Source organism: Ambystoma mexicanum, chromosome 13, assembly GCF_040938575.1.
Source record: "Ambystoma mexicanum isolate Mex_15411 chromosome 13, UKY_AmexF1_1, whole genome shotgun sequence".
Classification (NCBI taxonomy): domain Eukaryota; kingdom Metazoa; phylum Chordata; class Amphibia; order Caudata; family Ambystomatidae; genus Ambystoma; species Ambystoma mexicanum.
This window is the reverse complement of record NC_090938.1, coordinates 167,088,158-167,101,431: the sequence shown is the minus strand read 5'-3', so window position 1 is coordinate 167,101,431 and position 13,274 is coordinate 167,088,158. Positions and strand designations below refer to the sequence as shown.

Here is a 13,274-nt window from a genome sequence, read left to right as displayed (position 1 = left end):
CAGTCCGTCTTCCGAACCCTGCGCATCACCTTAAACGAGGTCACAGCAGCGCGAACCAGGCCAGCGCCCCCGTGGGAGTCAGGTGAGCGTACAGGTCCATGATGGGCCAAGCATCAGAAAAACCCAGAAGGGTTAAGGAAAACCAGAACCTGAGTGATTATCAAAGGCGGCCAAGACAAGCTCTTTGCCTACCCGATACTAGAAATCAAGTGATCTGATCAATATCTAGAGAAAAGCTAATTTTTGTGGACTTTGAAAAATAGTGGATAAAGGAACTGGTTGTGTTTAATACACACCGGACGAGGGGAACAAATCAAGATCTGCTTAGACGTACTAAACAGAACCTCTTAATGCGATCAGGATGCTGGGACACAACTTTTCCTTGTTTAACTTTGCATGGCACCAATTTGGAAAAGACTTTTGAGAACTCTAGGTTGCAGGTTAGAGAACAGCCATCACCTATGTATCACGAGGGGAGAGTAATCCTATTTAAGTTAAAGTTTAGACTTTCTTTCTTTCTTTCTTTCTTTCTTTCTTTCTTTCTTTCTTTCTTTCTTTCTTTCTTTCTTTCTTTCTGAGATTAGGTTAGCTTAGGTTTGATGGAGGACCACATTTTCAAGGATAGGGAAGTCATTGTAGCATTAGGGATTGGAGGAGGTTTACTTTGAGTTAAAATAAAGCATTCCATATGAAGATGTCTGTGTGTCCATCTCTTATCTCTGAATTAGCACAGCTCAAAATGCTTCCACCCACTGGCAGCCCACATTTCAACCTCATATGTTAGCCAGGGTAGAGATTTTTACTGAAGCACCATTTAATCGTTGGTGGAATGAGAGCATCCCTGTTGGATTGTCTATATTTAATGTGTTACCATCTTTATATATGGGACCCATGTTATATTATAGAAGAAAATCCCCAAACTATTTCTAATCAGAATCTGTTCCTTAAATATTTCAACTTTGGGGTGTGACAAATCGGACAATGGGCCTCATTACGACCCTGGCGTAGTGGGTTTACGCCAGCGGTATTCGCGGCGGACCCGTCCGCCCTACTACGAGTTCCCGTAGCGCCATGGAGCGTTTTCCGCCTGGTTTTTCCGGGCGGAGAAATCCATGGCGCTACGGGACCTTGTTGTTAATTACGCCACCGTATTTTACGGTGGCATAATTAACGCCTTCCCCACTCCCATTATACCCTATGGGGCAAAAATGGGAATGGGGAAGGGTAAAATGGGGAATGGGGATTTACCGCCCCGCCAAGGTCGGAATGGGGCGGTAAATCCGCCAACCCCCATGGCGCTATCGGCAGCTTTCCGCCGTGCTCCATGGTGCATTTGGCGCCACGATTTCCGCCAGGGTCGTAATGAGTCATCACTGACTCTCTGGAGGGAAGCTTCCCCTATGTGTGGCAGGGAAAAGGCAGAATCTACCTGACTCTGACCCTCTTGTGGCTATTTGCTGGAGGACCACATGGGGGAAGGCCAACTCCAGGGTGGTAGTGAACACATAGTGCAAAATAACATGAACACTGTAACATACCTGTATGGCCTATTGCAGTATAGAGGAAGAGATTCCAGATTTTTCAGCCAAACAGCCTCTCTGCCTTTCGCTCCCCATATAAGTACTGAGACGAAGACGAGAGAGTAGTAATGAAGATGAATAGAGGCGGGAAGCCAATGCGCCGATCTAGTCTTTGGAAACTTTCAACCTCTACTGGGAAGTTTAAAACTCACACAGCTGACAGACCAGAGGAACGTGTGCGGAGGCAGAGTGGTGACATGAACTGTCTAGACACTGTTGAGAACGCTGAAGGAGAGCAAGGTATGGGGAATGGTGCAGAGGCTTTCCTGGACGGCCTATCATAAAACTAAGAAGGAAAGAGGCAGCCGAGTGTGTGGCAGAGTGGAAAGCTGTCAGCAATCCATGAGAGTGCTGACAAGGACGCAAGAAAGCAGGGAAGTATACACTGCAGTGCAGAGGTCGGTACAGACAGCGTGAAGAGAAGCAGTGCTGTAAACAACCTGCCGCCTGGAACAGGAGAAACAGAACAAAGATGGACTGGCTGACCGGACGAACACTGAGTCATCGGACCGATCAAGCACTTCTAGAGACGCCCGTTAAGCCAAGAGAGACAGATTGGGTTACTGGGGTGGCTGAGAGCGGTTGTTGGACCCCATTGAGAGAGGAAGGTATTGAAAATAATGAACACATTGATGCAAATTGGACATTATTGAAAGTAATGAACAAAGACTTTTGAATCAAGCTACCAGTATACAGCTAACCAGAACCCCCTTGTACATGTTATATTGCGTTTAGAGTGTGAGGGGCAGTTTAGGATTCTTGGATACAGGTTGGAGGACACTCTTTTGTTTAACATCCTGACACAGACGTTCCTTAGTTTTGTTGAGGAAGGGGAACCACTATTAGGATTAAGTATAGATAGGATTTTCTCCAACCCTTTTTATTATTTTCTGGATATGAAAGTCTATACATATCACTGAACATGCCTCTGTGTCTGAGTCTTACTCTTGATCCCTTCCAGGGGTTATGCGTTCCCACAACCATCACTTTCAATTTACTAGCATTACGCTTTATGCCATGCTAATGACAGAAGCGATTAAAATCACCCCAAAAGATAAGCAAGGTTAGTTCTGTTTTTGCTGTTAACAGAAAGATATTGGCAATCTAATTATGGAAAGAAGAGGATTTTATTTTTATAGGATTATAGCGTGATAGTGGTGAAAAAGGTGTAAAATGTACAATCTCCAAGTACCACGAAAGGTGGTGTGCTTTTATAGATAATTCTCTGGTCTATTAATCATAAGCAATTTACTGCACAATAAGGGGGCTTGAAAGGAAAGTTTATCCACTCATCACAAACTGATTTTATGAGGAACCAATATGGATCAGACAATGTCAGAACTGTTTTAGATATCGTGCACATCATAAAGTACCTTCTGAGGCTGTCTTCATGGCCCAAAGAAAACCTTCCATTTGGTGGATTGCATCTATTTGGGGACCACTTTCAAAAAGTTCGGCTTTGAAGAGAGATTTTCATGGATGTTCCATTCACTCAATAATCGTATAAAGGTGAAAAGGGTGAAAAACGATTCCACCTCAGGTGCACTCAACCAGAAGAAAGGGACATGCCAAATCTGCCCACTCGCTCTCTTCCTTTTCTGACTGCCCATAAGGCAATGGTGTCAGCAATTGATCACAAGTATCACAATGCGACCAGTCTGTACATAGATGGCATGGTCGTATTCCTCAACAAGTTGAGGACTGGAGCTATTGTAGTTAATGGGAGAACTTGGTAGGATACTGGGACACAAAATAAATTGTGGTAAATCGGAAGGTATGCCACTTCCTACCTCTTTTCATTCCCAGTTGGATTATTGGGAAGTCACATGGGCAAACGAGTGAATAAATATCACAAATGATAAGACGAAATGGAGAAGAAATGTCATGAATTTGGAGAAATTAAAGATCTCAATTTATGGCACGATCCACACTATTAATATGTGTATGTGCCCCAACATTTACTACCCACATCATATGTTATCTGTGACAGTGCATATATAATAACTTAAAAGACTGTATACACTGATTAATGAATTCTTATGATGTGATAGCAAACATCCTCAGATCTCGTGGTCCACCCTAACCAACGCGATTAATCTTGGTGGGTTTGAATTACCAAAGATTGTGGAATACCATCAAACATGTACATGTTTGCCATCTTTTGCTAGACTACAATAAAACCCATATGTGGCCCAATCCTGAAGAAGCAGATCTTGTGACTAAACAAATGATATCCAGTACTTTCCAGAAGCAGTGAAACAAACTCTAGGGAAATGCAGCTAGCTGTGAAGAAGTTTAGCAAGCAATTGTTTGATGCAGGTGATAGCTTACATATGCATGCGAGTCTTCTTTCTGAGACTTTCAAGGCCTCCAAGAGGAGCTTCTGGGTGAAACGGAAGTGGTAGTTTGTTTTCCGTAACCATAGGGCACAGGTGGAATAGTTCCCCATCTTGCTCTTTTGAATATCTCCAGCAAATGTGTGGCACACCTGAACGTGAAAGAGCTTATTTGTAGTGCTGCAAGGCCTAATACAGTAAAGGGTGACATTGAGAAGAACCAAATATTGGTTGATTGCTATGACAGTATAGATTCCGAACATGTGACTTCAAACAGTTTTTCCCTGAGGGGTGTCATATGGCACCCGTAAATTGGACAGAATTAAACTTTGCTGGCTAGTCGATTAAGGTATAGAATTATTTGATTAGAAATGGTTAAGGATTTGGGGAGGGGACGTCAGAGTAAAACTGATCTGCAGTTGAGGCTATTACAGCAGAAAGGGCTATTAAGATTTTATTGGACCCCTAAAAAAATATTATTATTGGGACTTTTGGAAACGGGTGGGTGTTGAGGTTGTGGAGGGGAACTTCATATCTTATGCTATTTGACAGTCCGAGCCAAGATAGATTCTGTCAGGATGTCCTGTGTAGGATCTATCTGGTATTGCGGAAACAAATTCCACCAACACCACAAAGAAAAGAGTGAGACTGAAACGAAATGAGTGACTGACTACATATGGTTGGGTAATGGGAGAGGTAATGGTTTTCAAAATCTCCTAAAACTGGGCTTTTTTTAACAACACCCGAGCAAGGACTAATCCTAAAGAATGCACAGATCGGCACACAGACCACACTCACAGTATTGCACTACTATGAAAGACTTGAGACCAAACTCTGGCTACACACACCCTGTACAGTGCTCCGCTGTTCTTGGGCTAGGTGAGTGCTTTAAACAACACCATAAACTGGGTGGAGGATATGATAAGCATGGTGAGATATGAAAACATTATGTTTCAAAGGACTGATGGTGATAACAGCTATCCTAGGTTCTGGACAACTTTTTCGGAATTCTACATGAAGAATCCGGAGTGCCTTGTCTGCCTTGGTTTTCTTTTCCCATTCTCGTCCATCACCCCTTAATCCAGTTATGTGCAGTCTAATGTAATCCCTTTCCACCCATCTGTCTTTCGGGGGATGTGCTTATGGTTGCTATGGAATCTGTTTTCCTTTAAGCCATTGTCTACAATGGCCTGACCTATATAGATGGATACTTTGGCAATGAGTTGGGAAGACATTTTGGGAATGTGCATGGACATTGCTTCTCAGCTAGTACTGTAATGCTGAAATGCATGTTATTTTGTCAGAACAATACATATAAATTTAAAACAAGAATTAAAAGACAAGGTGCTGGTACAACTCAAGTTTGAGAAGCCCAAGCAAAAATGGCAGGAAAAGGTGCTAAAGTGCAAATTGTGAGTGAGACAGAGATCATGTTGCAAACTAATTCGTCAGGCGTTATTTTCGAAACAAATTTTGGATTTATAATGTCCAAAAGGGAAGGGCAATTTAGGATGTGTTGATAGAGTTTTGACCTGTATAGAAGGTGCAATAAAAGATTGGCTAATGGATTTCACAATAAAAAAAAAAAACAATATTTAAAAGTATGCTTAATGATCAAATCTGGAATATGATATAGTTTACGTTTTGGCTTTGTAGAGGTGATCTCTTTGAACATTAAATGAGGTTTCAAGGTGTAGCTACTTCATGAAAAACAAAAACAAGCTTGGCAAATGTTAATCGAAGATAATAAAAGAAAGCTGAGTGCATATACACATGCTTCTGGTACACGGTGCTATGTTAACCGACTGCAGACCACAATCATTTGAAAAACGATGAATAGCGAAGAAGAAATCTTACTAGATATTAAACCACAGTCTGGGAAGATACCTTGTTCATGTTATTGACTAAACTGTCTCAGAGTACTCCGTAATAAAGTACCCTATCTTGCTTGATTATTTCCCCATATTAATTATTATTATTATTATTATTTCTTGTAATTTGTTTATTGTTGTTTCTCAGTTAATACAACTTTTACAACAAAATACTTATATAACAGATCATCTATTTTCTTTTTTGTTATCTAAACAAGTTCATACGTTTACAATCAGATAATCCGAATAAATAGAATCTTCAAATTACTATATAGTTAATATTATGATCTACATATCAAACTAAAATTCATCATAACATTCAGCAACCACTCATATTTAAAATTCATAAGTACTTCCAAATATCGATTCACAACGAAAATGTATCATAAAAACACATTTCCACATGTCCATAAAAATGTTCATAGAAATTCTATTAATTATGAATACAGCCAAACTTTGCGACCACCCATTTAATGTCAGACATTCTGTGCATTGATCTGTAGATCAATTCATCATGCATGCCAACCAATGAAAAAAGAAGCAGGTGAAAAAATACTTACACGGTCTACTTAGGTCATCAAATAAGCAAATACAATTTCAATTGGACAAACTGATTTCGTAAACATTTTTACTTATGGAAGTTATATTGCAACAATTGAGAAACAACCAAACAAAGAACTAAAAGAAGGCTTTCATAACTTCCCCTGACGCCACATCTCATTTTCATTCATTTGCACGGCGGAGAGGAGGGGTGGAGCGCAACTTGTGTTTCCACTGCCTCCCTTTCCCTCAGCCATATAAATGCCACAGCATTTGCGGCGGCATGCCTTTCCATGTCGGCATACATGCTAGGGATCCCTATGGAGCCCGACGGCTCTATGGGCCAGTAAAAAGCAGGCAGACTCCATGGGGATCCTTTGTAAACACTGCCTGCCATGCTCGCATGGCAGGCAGCGTTTTTCTTATTAGCACGCACAGTGCAAATTTGCAGGCCAAAAGGTGGAGTATATGTGTGTATACTGTCTTTTGCCCTGCACATTTGCACTCGAACATGCAGGGAACCACCTACGTGTATGTCAAAAAATGATGTCCTGTAGTAAAATGAGCTCCATAGTATTCAATACTGTCACGCTAAAGGCCACAGCATTAAGGCACTTGATTTTACCTATCCACAATCAGTGTAAATTAGTCCAGGACTCAAGAAAAATGTCGGCACATTACCATTCTTATGCCCTGAAGATCTTCGAAAATGTAAAATCTCTGCAATGGTAATAGAACTATGCCCACTCGAATGTGCAGTAGTAATCCAGGTCCTATTAGTGTATGCATAACCTAGAAATAGGTAAAGCTCCTGCTCCTACAAAGAGTCAATGACAAATTGGATTCTACCTCGTTGGAGTACAAGGATGAGTAGGGGTAAAATACTCACAGCAGTATCCCGCAGGAGTGCGACAGTTGCTGTCACCTGCTTGCATTTCACCTTGCAAGCCAGATCTCCCGTCCTATGTGTCAGGTCTCCAGACAGAAAATAACCTTTGGGTGTTGAGGTTGCTGGCACCTCAGTGACAGAGGGGCCCTCACTCTGCGTTTCTGTGGGAGCTGACCCACCTTGGGACTGGGATTTCCCATCTGATTTTGGGAGGCCTCCCTTTAAAGGAGTGTCAGAAACTGTGTCCTTTCTCTCCCTGAGTTTGTTATTGTTCATCTTGTCAACTGACTTAGGTGAATTAGCCTGGGCCTTTTTTCTGGACTTTAGTATTCACATACCTGTCAACAGCCTTCACAAGCTTCCTGGGTTTGTTATTTTCTTGTCCACTAAATGCTTGTGTAACTCCATCTCACATTTTTCAAGAATATTCTCACATGCAATCAAATTGAACATGCCCTGGAATGTGTCAATTTTATTACCTGTAACTGATCCATTCAGATATTTCAAGGATAGACACTCAATGCCTCAAAGGTTTTGAACTACTTTCTTGGTGAACTCTATGAATCTCCTACAGGTATTGTTTACTGGGGTTTTGCAGAACTTCCTTAAGATGGCGGCCTTCATCTGTGAATAGATAGGCCTCTCTTCAGGAATCAACTCAATGATCACATCAGTTCCAACTGTTGGAAGATAGCTCATAAGGACGGCACCCCACAACTCCTCTTCCACCTCCAGGAGGCAGAAAGCTAACTGCAGCTTTTTGAACCAGTTGAAAATGTCCTACTTCTCCTTATATGGGTGGAATACGTCCTTGGGGAGATGGCACCTAGGATTTCCTTGGGAGCCACTGCTGTAGATACTTACTTTCCCACTGGAAGTCTTGGTGGCCTCCTTCTGAGGCTCAAGCTCCATCTTGCGCAGCATCAAAAAAGCCCTCTGCTTTTTCTCTTTCAGTGTTACTCTCCTTTCTTCCAGGAGGAAGAGCCTGCAGGTCGATTACAGTGAGAGGCCCTGGGTGTCTGGCTGAAGCACTGGAGCCCCTTAATGCCTGCTACTGACATTCAGGCTTTACACCGTTGGGGTACCACAGTACCTGCCCAGTGGGAGGAACATTGAGAAGCGCAATCGCTGTTGCTCTTTTCACTGGTTTTTAGGCCCTCCATGTGTAAGGGCAACAGGGCTAAGTGATCCAGCTCACTGCTGGTCCCTCAACAGCACCCCCCATACCCCTAACTTCTTTGAAGGCTTGAAGGCTTTCCAGCAGTTTGGACCTCTTAATATTGCCTCCATGAGGGAGACTGCTCTCCCGACAGAGGTGCGCAAGAGACTTGCTGTCAAGGTCTGCACTGTGCTCATGTCGAGATCTATGGATGTACAAATACCTTGGGAATGAAAACGAATGTTAACTGCACACTTTTATTTTAGCTAGCTGATCTGAAGGCACAGTCTGTTTCAAATCCCACCACTGCCACACGTGTAACAAATTGGATTCCGCTTTGCAGGAGTACAAAGATGAGTATTGGTAAACTAGCCACCTCAGCCCTCACACTTCTACAAACCAAAACACAATTAAATCAAAAGGTAAAACAGGTACTTTGCCTTTAGTGGTAACATGGGCTGAGGGAAGGCTAAGCTCTTAAGAGGGGTGTGAAGGTGAACCAGTAGTGACCCAAATAACACATTACAGTCCAAAATAAAGGAAAGATCCAATCAAGGTTCTATAAAAATATAAACACTTTAATTAAACACACCATCTGCACATACAACGAAAAGAGATTAATGCACAAAAAAACACCTGATATGAAGAGCTGAGAAGATGCAACAGACTGGAGAAGGGAGCACTCTGAGCATATTTTCCAGGGGTGGTTGGTAAGGTACAATCATAAAATGTGTATCTTTTGAAAACAGGAGTGATCATGGCCTAAACAGTCTCTAGAGTACAAGTGGAACTTGGGGACAGTTCAGAGTCAACAGTACCTGGATTCCATTCATTCCATTCTTGGTGGGCTGACGCAGTCACATCCGGGTTCAAATGATGATGTGGCTGATCATGCTCATTTTGGGCAAGTAGGATCATGTAGGCCCAAGCAGCAAGCAGGCATTGAGTAGGGGCAAATGTGGGTGCTCTGTGCAGTTGAACGGCGACTCTTCAAAGATACAGGTGAGGGCCATCCCAGGTCCCAGGAACCCTTTGCAGTTGGACAGGCCGAGTTGGACTTTAGCCGCTGTGAGGGGTCCATGGGTGATGCTCCAGCGGTTCAAGTGGGTAAGCGATGGTTGCCAAAGTGGTAATTCTCAATGCGTTGATGTGCAATTGATGAGGTGGCAGTTCTAGGGCTAGTTGGGCTGATCCATGGTTTATAACCCTAGTTTAGAGTCAGCGAGTGACTCTCTACGATTTGGTTCAGGTCCCGGCATTGAGTAGTCCCTTCAGGCCTAGCAGGTGATGAGGTTCACTAGAACATGAAGAGTTGAGCTGGTTTAGATGCAAGCAATAGTTCAGCTGGTTGGAGGAACCATCACCAGTGCATTCCCTCCTGTTCAAGATGTGGGGAACACAGAGTGACTGGTTCTGTATGGTAGAACAGGGAGCTTCGGTTGGTCTGGCCCTCGGGTTGCTGTGAGACCTCCACAGAGGACTTGAGGACAGGATGCTTCCTTTCAGTGTCTGCTCCCATAGCTTAGGAGATCTGTTGCAGAGTGGCTGGTCCTGGTCCACGGCACTTGTCACTCCCCATGTGCCCTGGGTGTAGTTAGGGGACAGATATTCCTTCTGTCTTGGATGTTCTCTTTTCACCTCAGGATGAGGGCGCTGAATAGTACAACTCTCCCAAAGGAAGTCCAAATGAGTTTTGTCAGGACAACTCTCCGGCCTTGAATGATCTGAGAGGAACTGAGAGGAATCTGCTGAAGGGGTAAAATACCCCTTCTTTCAAAGGCATACATCTCCAGGTGATTGGTCAAAAGCTAGCCTACTTTAGCAGACCAATCCCTGCTCCTGGCCGGATTGGACTTTGACCTGTTGATGTCCCACCCAAGGTGCTTGTCCAGAGGAGGTGGAGGGGACAGGAAAAGGAAAGAGAGACACCTAGAAACAAGATGGCCGAAGGCTTCTTCCAGTGACCAGAGTCCTCCTGCCTATCCTACTCATCCCCCCTTCTCTCCTTATGGACAGCAAAGGCCTGTAGACATGAAGCACTGTGGTGTGCTTATTTGTTACCTGGGCCCAGGACAGCTGCCCCCGGTGCAGCTGTCTGGGGAGGGTGTTTACAAGTCCTCACTAAGGGGATCAAAGAGAGGCTGGGGCCTCAGGGTTTCTGTCCTGCCGTTTGGCTGTATCAGCCCATCTCACCCAAATGCACATTCCCTTCCATAGCAGAGCTGACTCACAGGAGCTGACAGATGGCGCCCACAATCATAAGTAGTGCCATGCACTATGCCTAAACTCAGGCAAAGCTTATTTTAGAGATTACCCTACGACCAGCATGGGGTTCTCATGATCATCTTGGTTTTGGTACAGGGGGCATATCTTAAATGCTGCTCTTGTGCCGCAGTGACTTTTCTATTGCTGTGGCTGTCGAGGGTGAACTTTTGAACCTGCTCTATGCCATCAGCAGAGCAGGTGCTGCGGATGAGGCTACTGATGTAGCAGGACCCAAGTACACTATGCTTTTGACACGGAGCTGGCTTCAAAAGTGGATCTGCTTAGCATATAACCCATTTGTAGATGGAATTAATCGCAGTATTTCATGTATTGATTAAAATAAAAAATCCAGTGCTTTCACACCCTTACTTAATTTCAGGCACCTCAAATAGATAAGTATGGGCTCTTGAGCTTACCTTCTTCTCAGTCTGTAAGTAGTTCTGCATCGTTTCTAGCACTAATTCCAGTTTCAGCTCTGCAAAAATGTTGATGGTGTCAATTATTATTTCAACATCCTGGACTTCCTGTAGGCGGTCTATTAAACCATAGAGTACCTCTGAAATCGGAGAAAGAGCCATTAAATTAGTTAACATTTTTGAAGTAATCTGAGGCATGGTAAGTGGTAAACTGTTTAATCTGGATGCCAGAAGGCAGCAGCCAGCAGGACCGTAAAAGCAAACAACAACTGACAAGCCTGGAATCTTGATCTACAAAGTAGAACAACATTCCACGTGTGCCATGATACAAAATATCTTCCCCCCTTAATACCCAAACCCAACTTGCGAAAAAACACAGATGAAATTTAACAGGATAACAACCAATAACAAAATATCACAACATTTGTAAATATAACATAACAATACATAATGAGCTTTACACTTACATTCCATAAAATTAACCAGTAACAACACAAGAATATTATTGAACCAAGTATATCTCTTTTGGCACATATATGTATACATTGTGAAGGAAAAACGAATTTGTATTATCACACAAAATCTCTGAGCCTAATGGGAGGCCCACAGATCCTGACAGGACGCCTTACACCACCACCAACATCCTTAGCCGTGCCATTGCCATTGTCCCCATGCACTCCATCACTGGTCGGATCACATACCTTGACCTCCCCTTCAATGTCATGGGACACAACCTCTCTGGGCAACAGCACCTTCTCCACTGACACATTCTTACAGCCTTCCTGACTGTCAGGATTGTAATTAAATATTTCACAATCCCCACAAGCTTCCGGAACGACATCCTTAGGTACCTCGACCTTACCACTACACAGGACTACAATGCGTTTTTTTCTCAATCTTGACCCATCCTCCAGCTGTACATATCCCACTCCACATTTCACAACTCTTATGGAGGGTAAAAATGCACTCCTTCCTTTTGGCACAAATCTGGGATTCTTGACCACAACCACATCTCCCACATTCAGCTGTAACTCCTTTCTATTACTTTGGCTCAACCTCAAGGCCTCCTGGCGTGCCAACACCTTCTGTTGCGCATCTTCTAAATCCATGTCACATGGACCACCACCAAAGGTGTCTTTCCAGTGCTCAACGATGGAGTCCTAAGAGACGCAGATAAATAATCTGTAACCACATCCTGCCAATCAAGCCCATTTGCAAAGGCCAGTTGAATGGCACTTTTAATTGCACCATTTACTCTTTCCACCAAACCATTTGCACTCTGGTTGCGATTTTTCCGATGATGCTCAACACCAAACTGCCTCAAAAAATCCCTCATGAGCTTGGAAACAAATTGAACACCATTGTCTGTCACTAAACTGGCTGGTACACCTTCTCTGTCAAATATTTTTTTTTAGAAAAGCAATGACACATTCTGTCGTCACTCTGCCAAATGCCACCACTTCCAACCACCTGGAAGTATCATCTACCAACACCAACAAGAATCTACCTCTGGTTGTAAACATTCAAATGGACCCATGATGTCCAAGGACACCTTCAAACACACTTCTTTGGGAATCTCCACAGAATGAATGGGCTGTGGATGCACCACTTTGCTCTTGTCACTTAATGCACATGCACCACAATCTTTAACCACCATTTCCACCTCACGATCCATGGATGGCTGCCAATACTCTTTCCGTAACCTCCTCTTGGTTAATGATCGACCTAAATGCCCTTCATGGGCCAATGGCACCAACCTGCTTCTTACACTGATAGGTGGCACCAATCTTTCGCCTCTTGACACACCCCATGGACCCACAGCCAACTCATCCAACACCCGAGCTTAACCTTTAACTTCTGGTTTACCTTTAACAGCATCCCAAACTTTGAGCAAACCCTCCTTGACCCAACATAACCCAGTATCCTTTTCACTTTCTATCTCCCAATCTCCCTTGTCAACTGTGGGAAGAATGCTGGCAATCGGTATTTCCTCCTCCCCACCAACTTCTCCTTGTGCATTCACAGGCCCTATCACCGGTAAATGGGACAAATAATCAGCTAATACATTTTCTTTCCAGGGAAAAACTCCATGGTGAAATTGTACTCCTGTAATTCTAACACCAACCTGGATATTCTTGGAGAAACCGATGCTGTTCCCCAGATAGAAAACACATTCACCATGGGTTTATGGTCTGTCCTGACCACATAAGGAATGCCC

The 13,274-nt window shown here is 43.4% G+C and overlaps 1 protein-coding gene across 2 annotated transcripts in view; it reads right to left on the bottom strand.

The window, feature by feature from the left end:
• LOC138520101 (maestro heat-like repeat-containing protein family member 1) overlaps positions 1-13,274 on the bottom strand; it is a 758,658-nt gene that overhangs the window by 478,679 nt on the left and 266,705 nt on the right. For both annotated transcript variants that reach the window (XM_069632611.1, XM_069632612.1), the window contains exon 4: positions 11,057-11,196. In XM_069632611.1, coding sequence (XP_069488712.1) covers positions 11,057-11,196 — 140 coding nt within the window. The remainder of the gene's footprint in view (positions 1-11,056; positions 11,197-13,274) is intronic.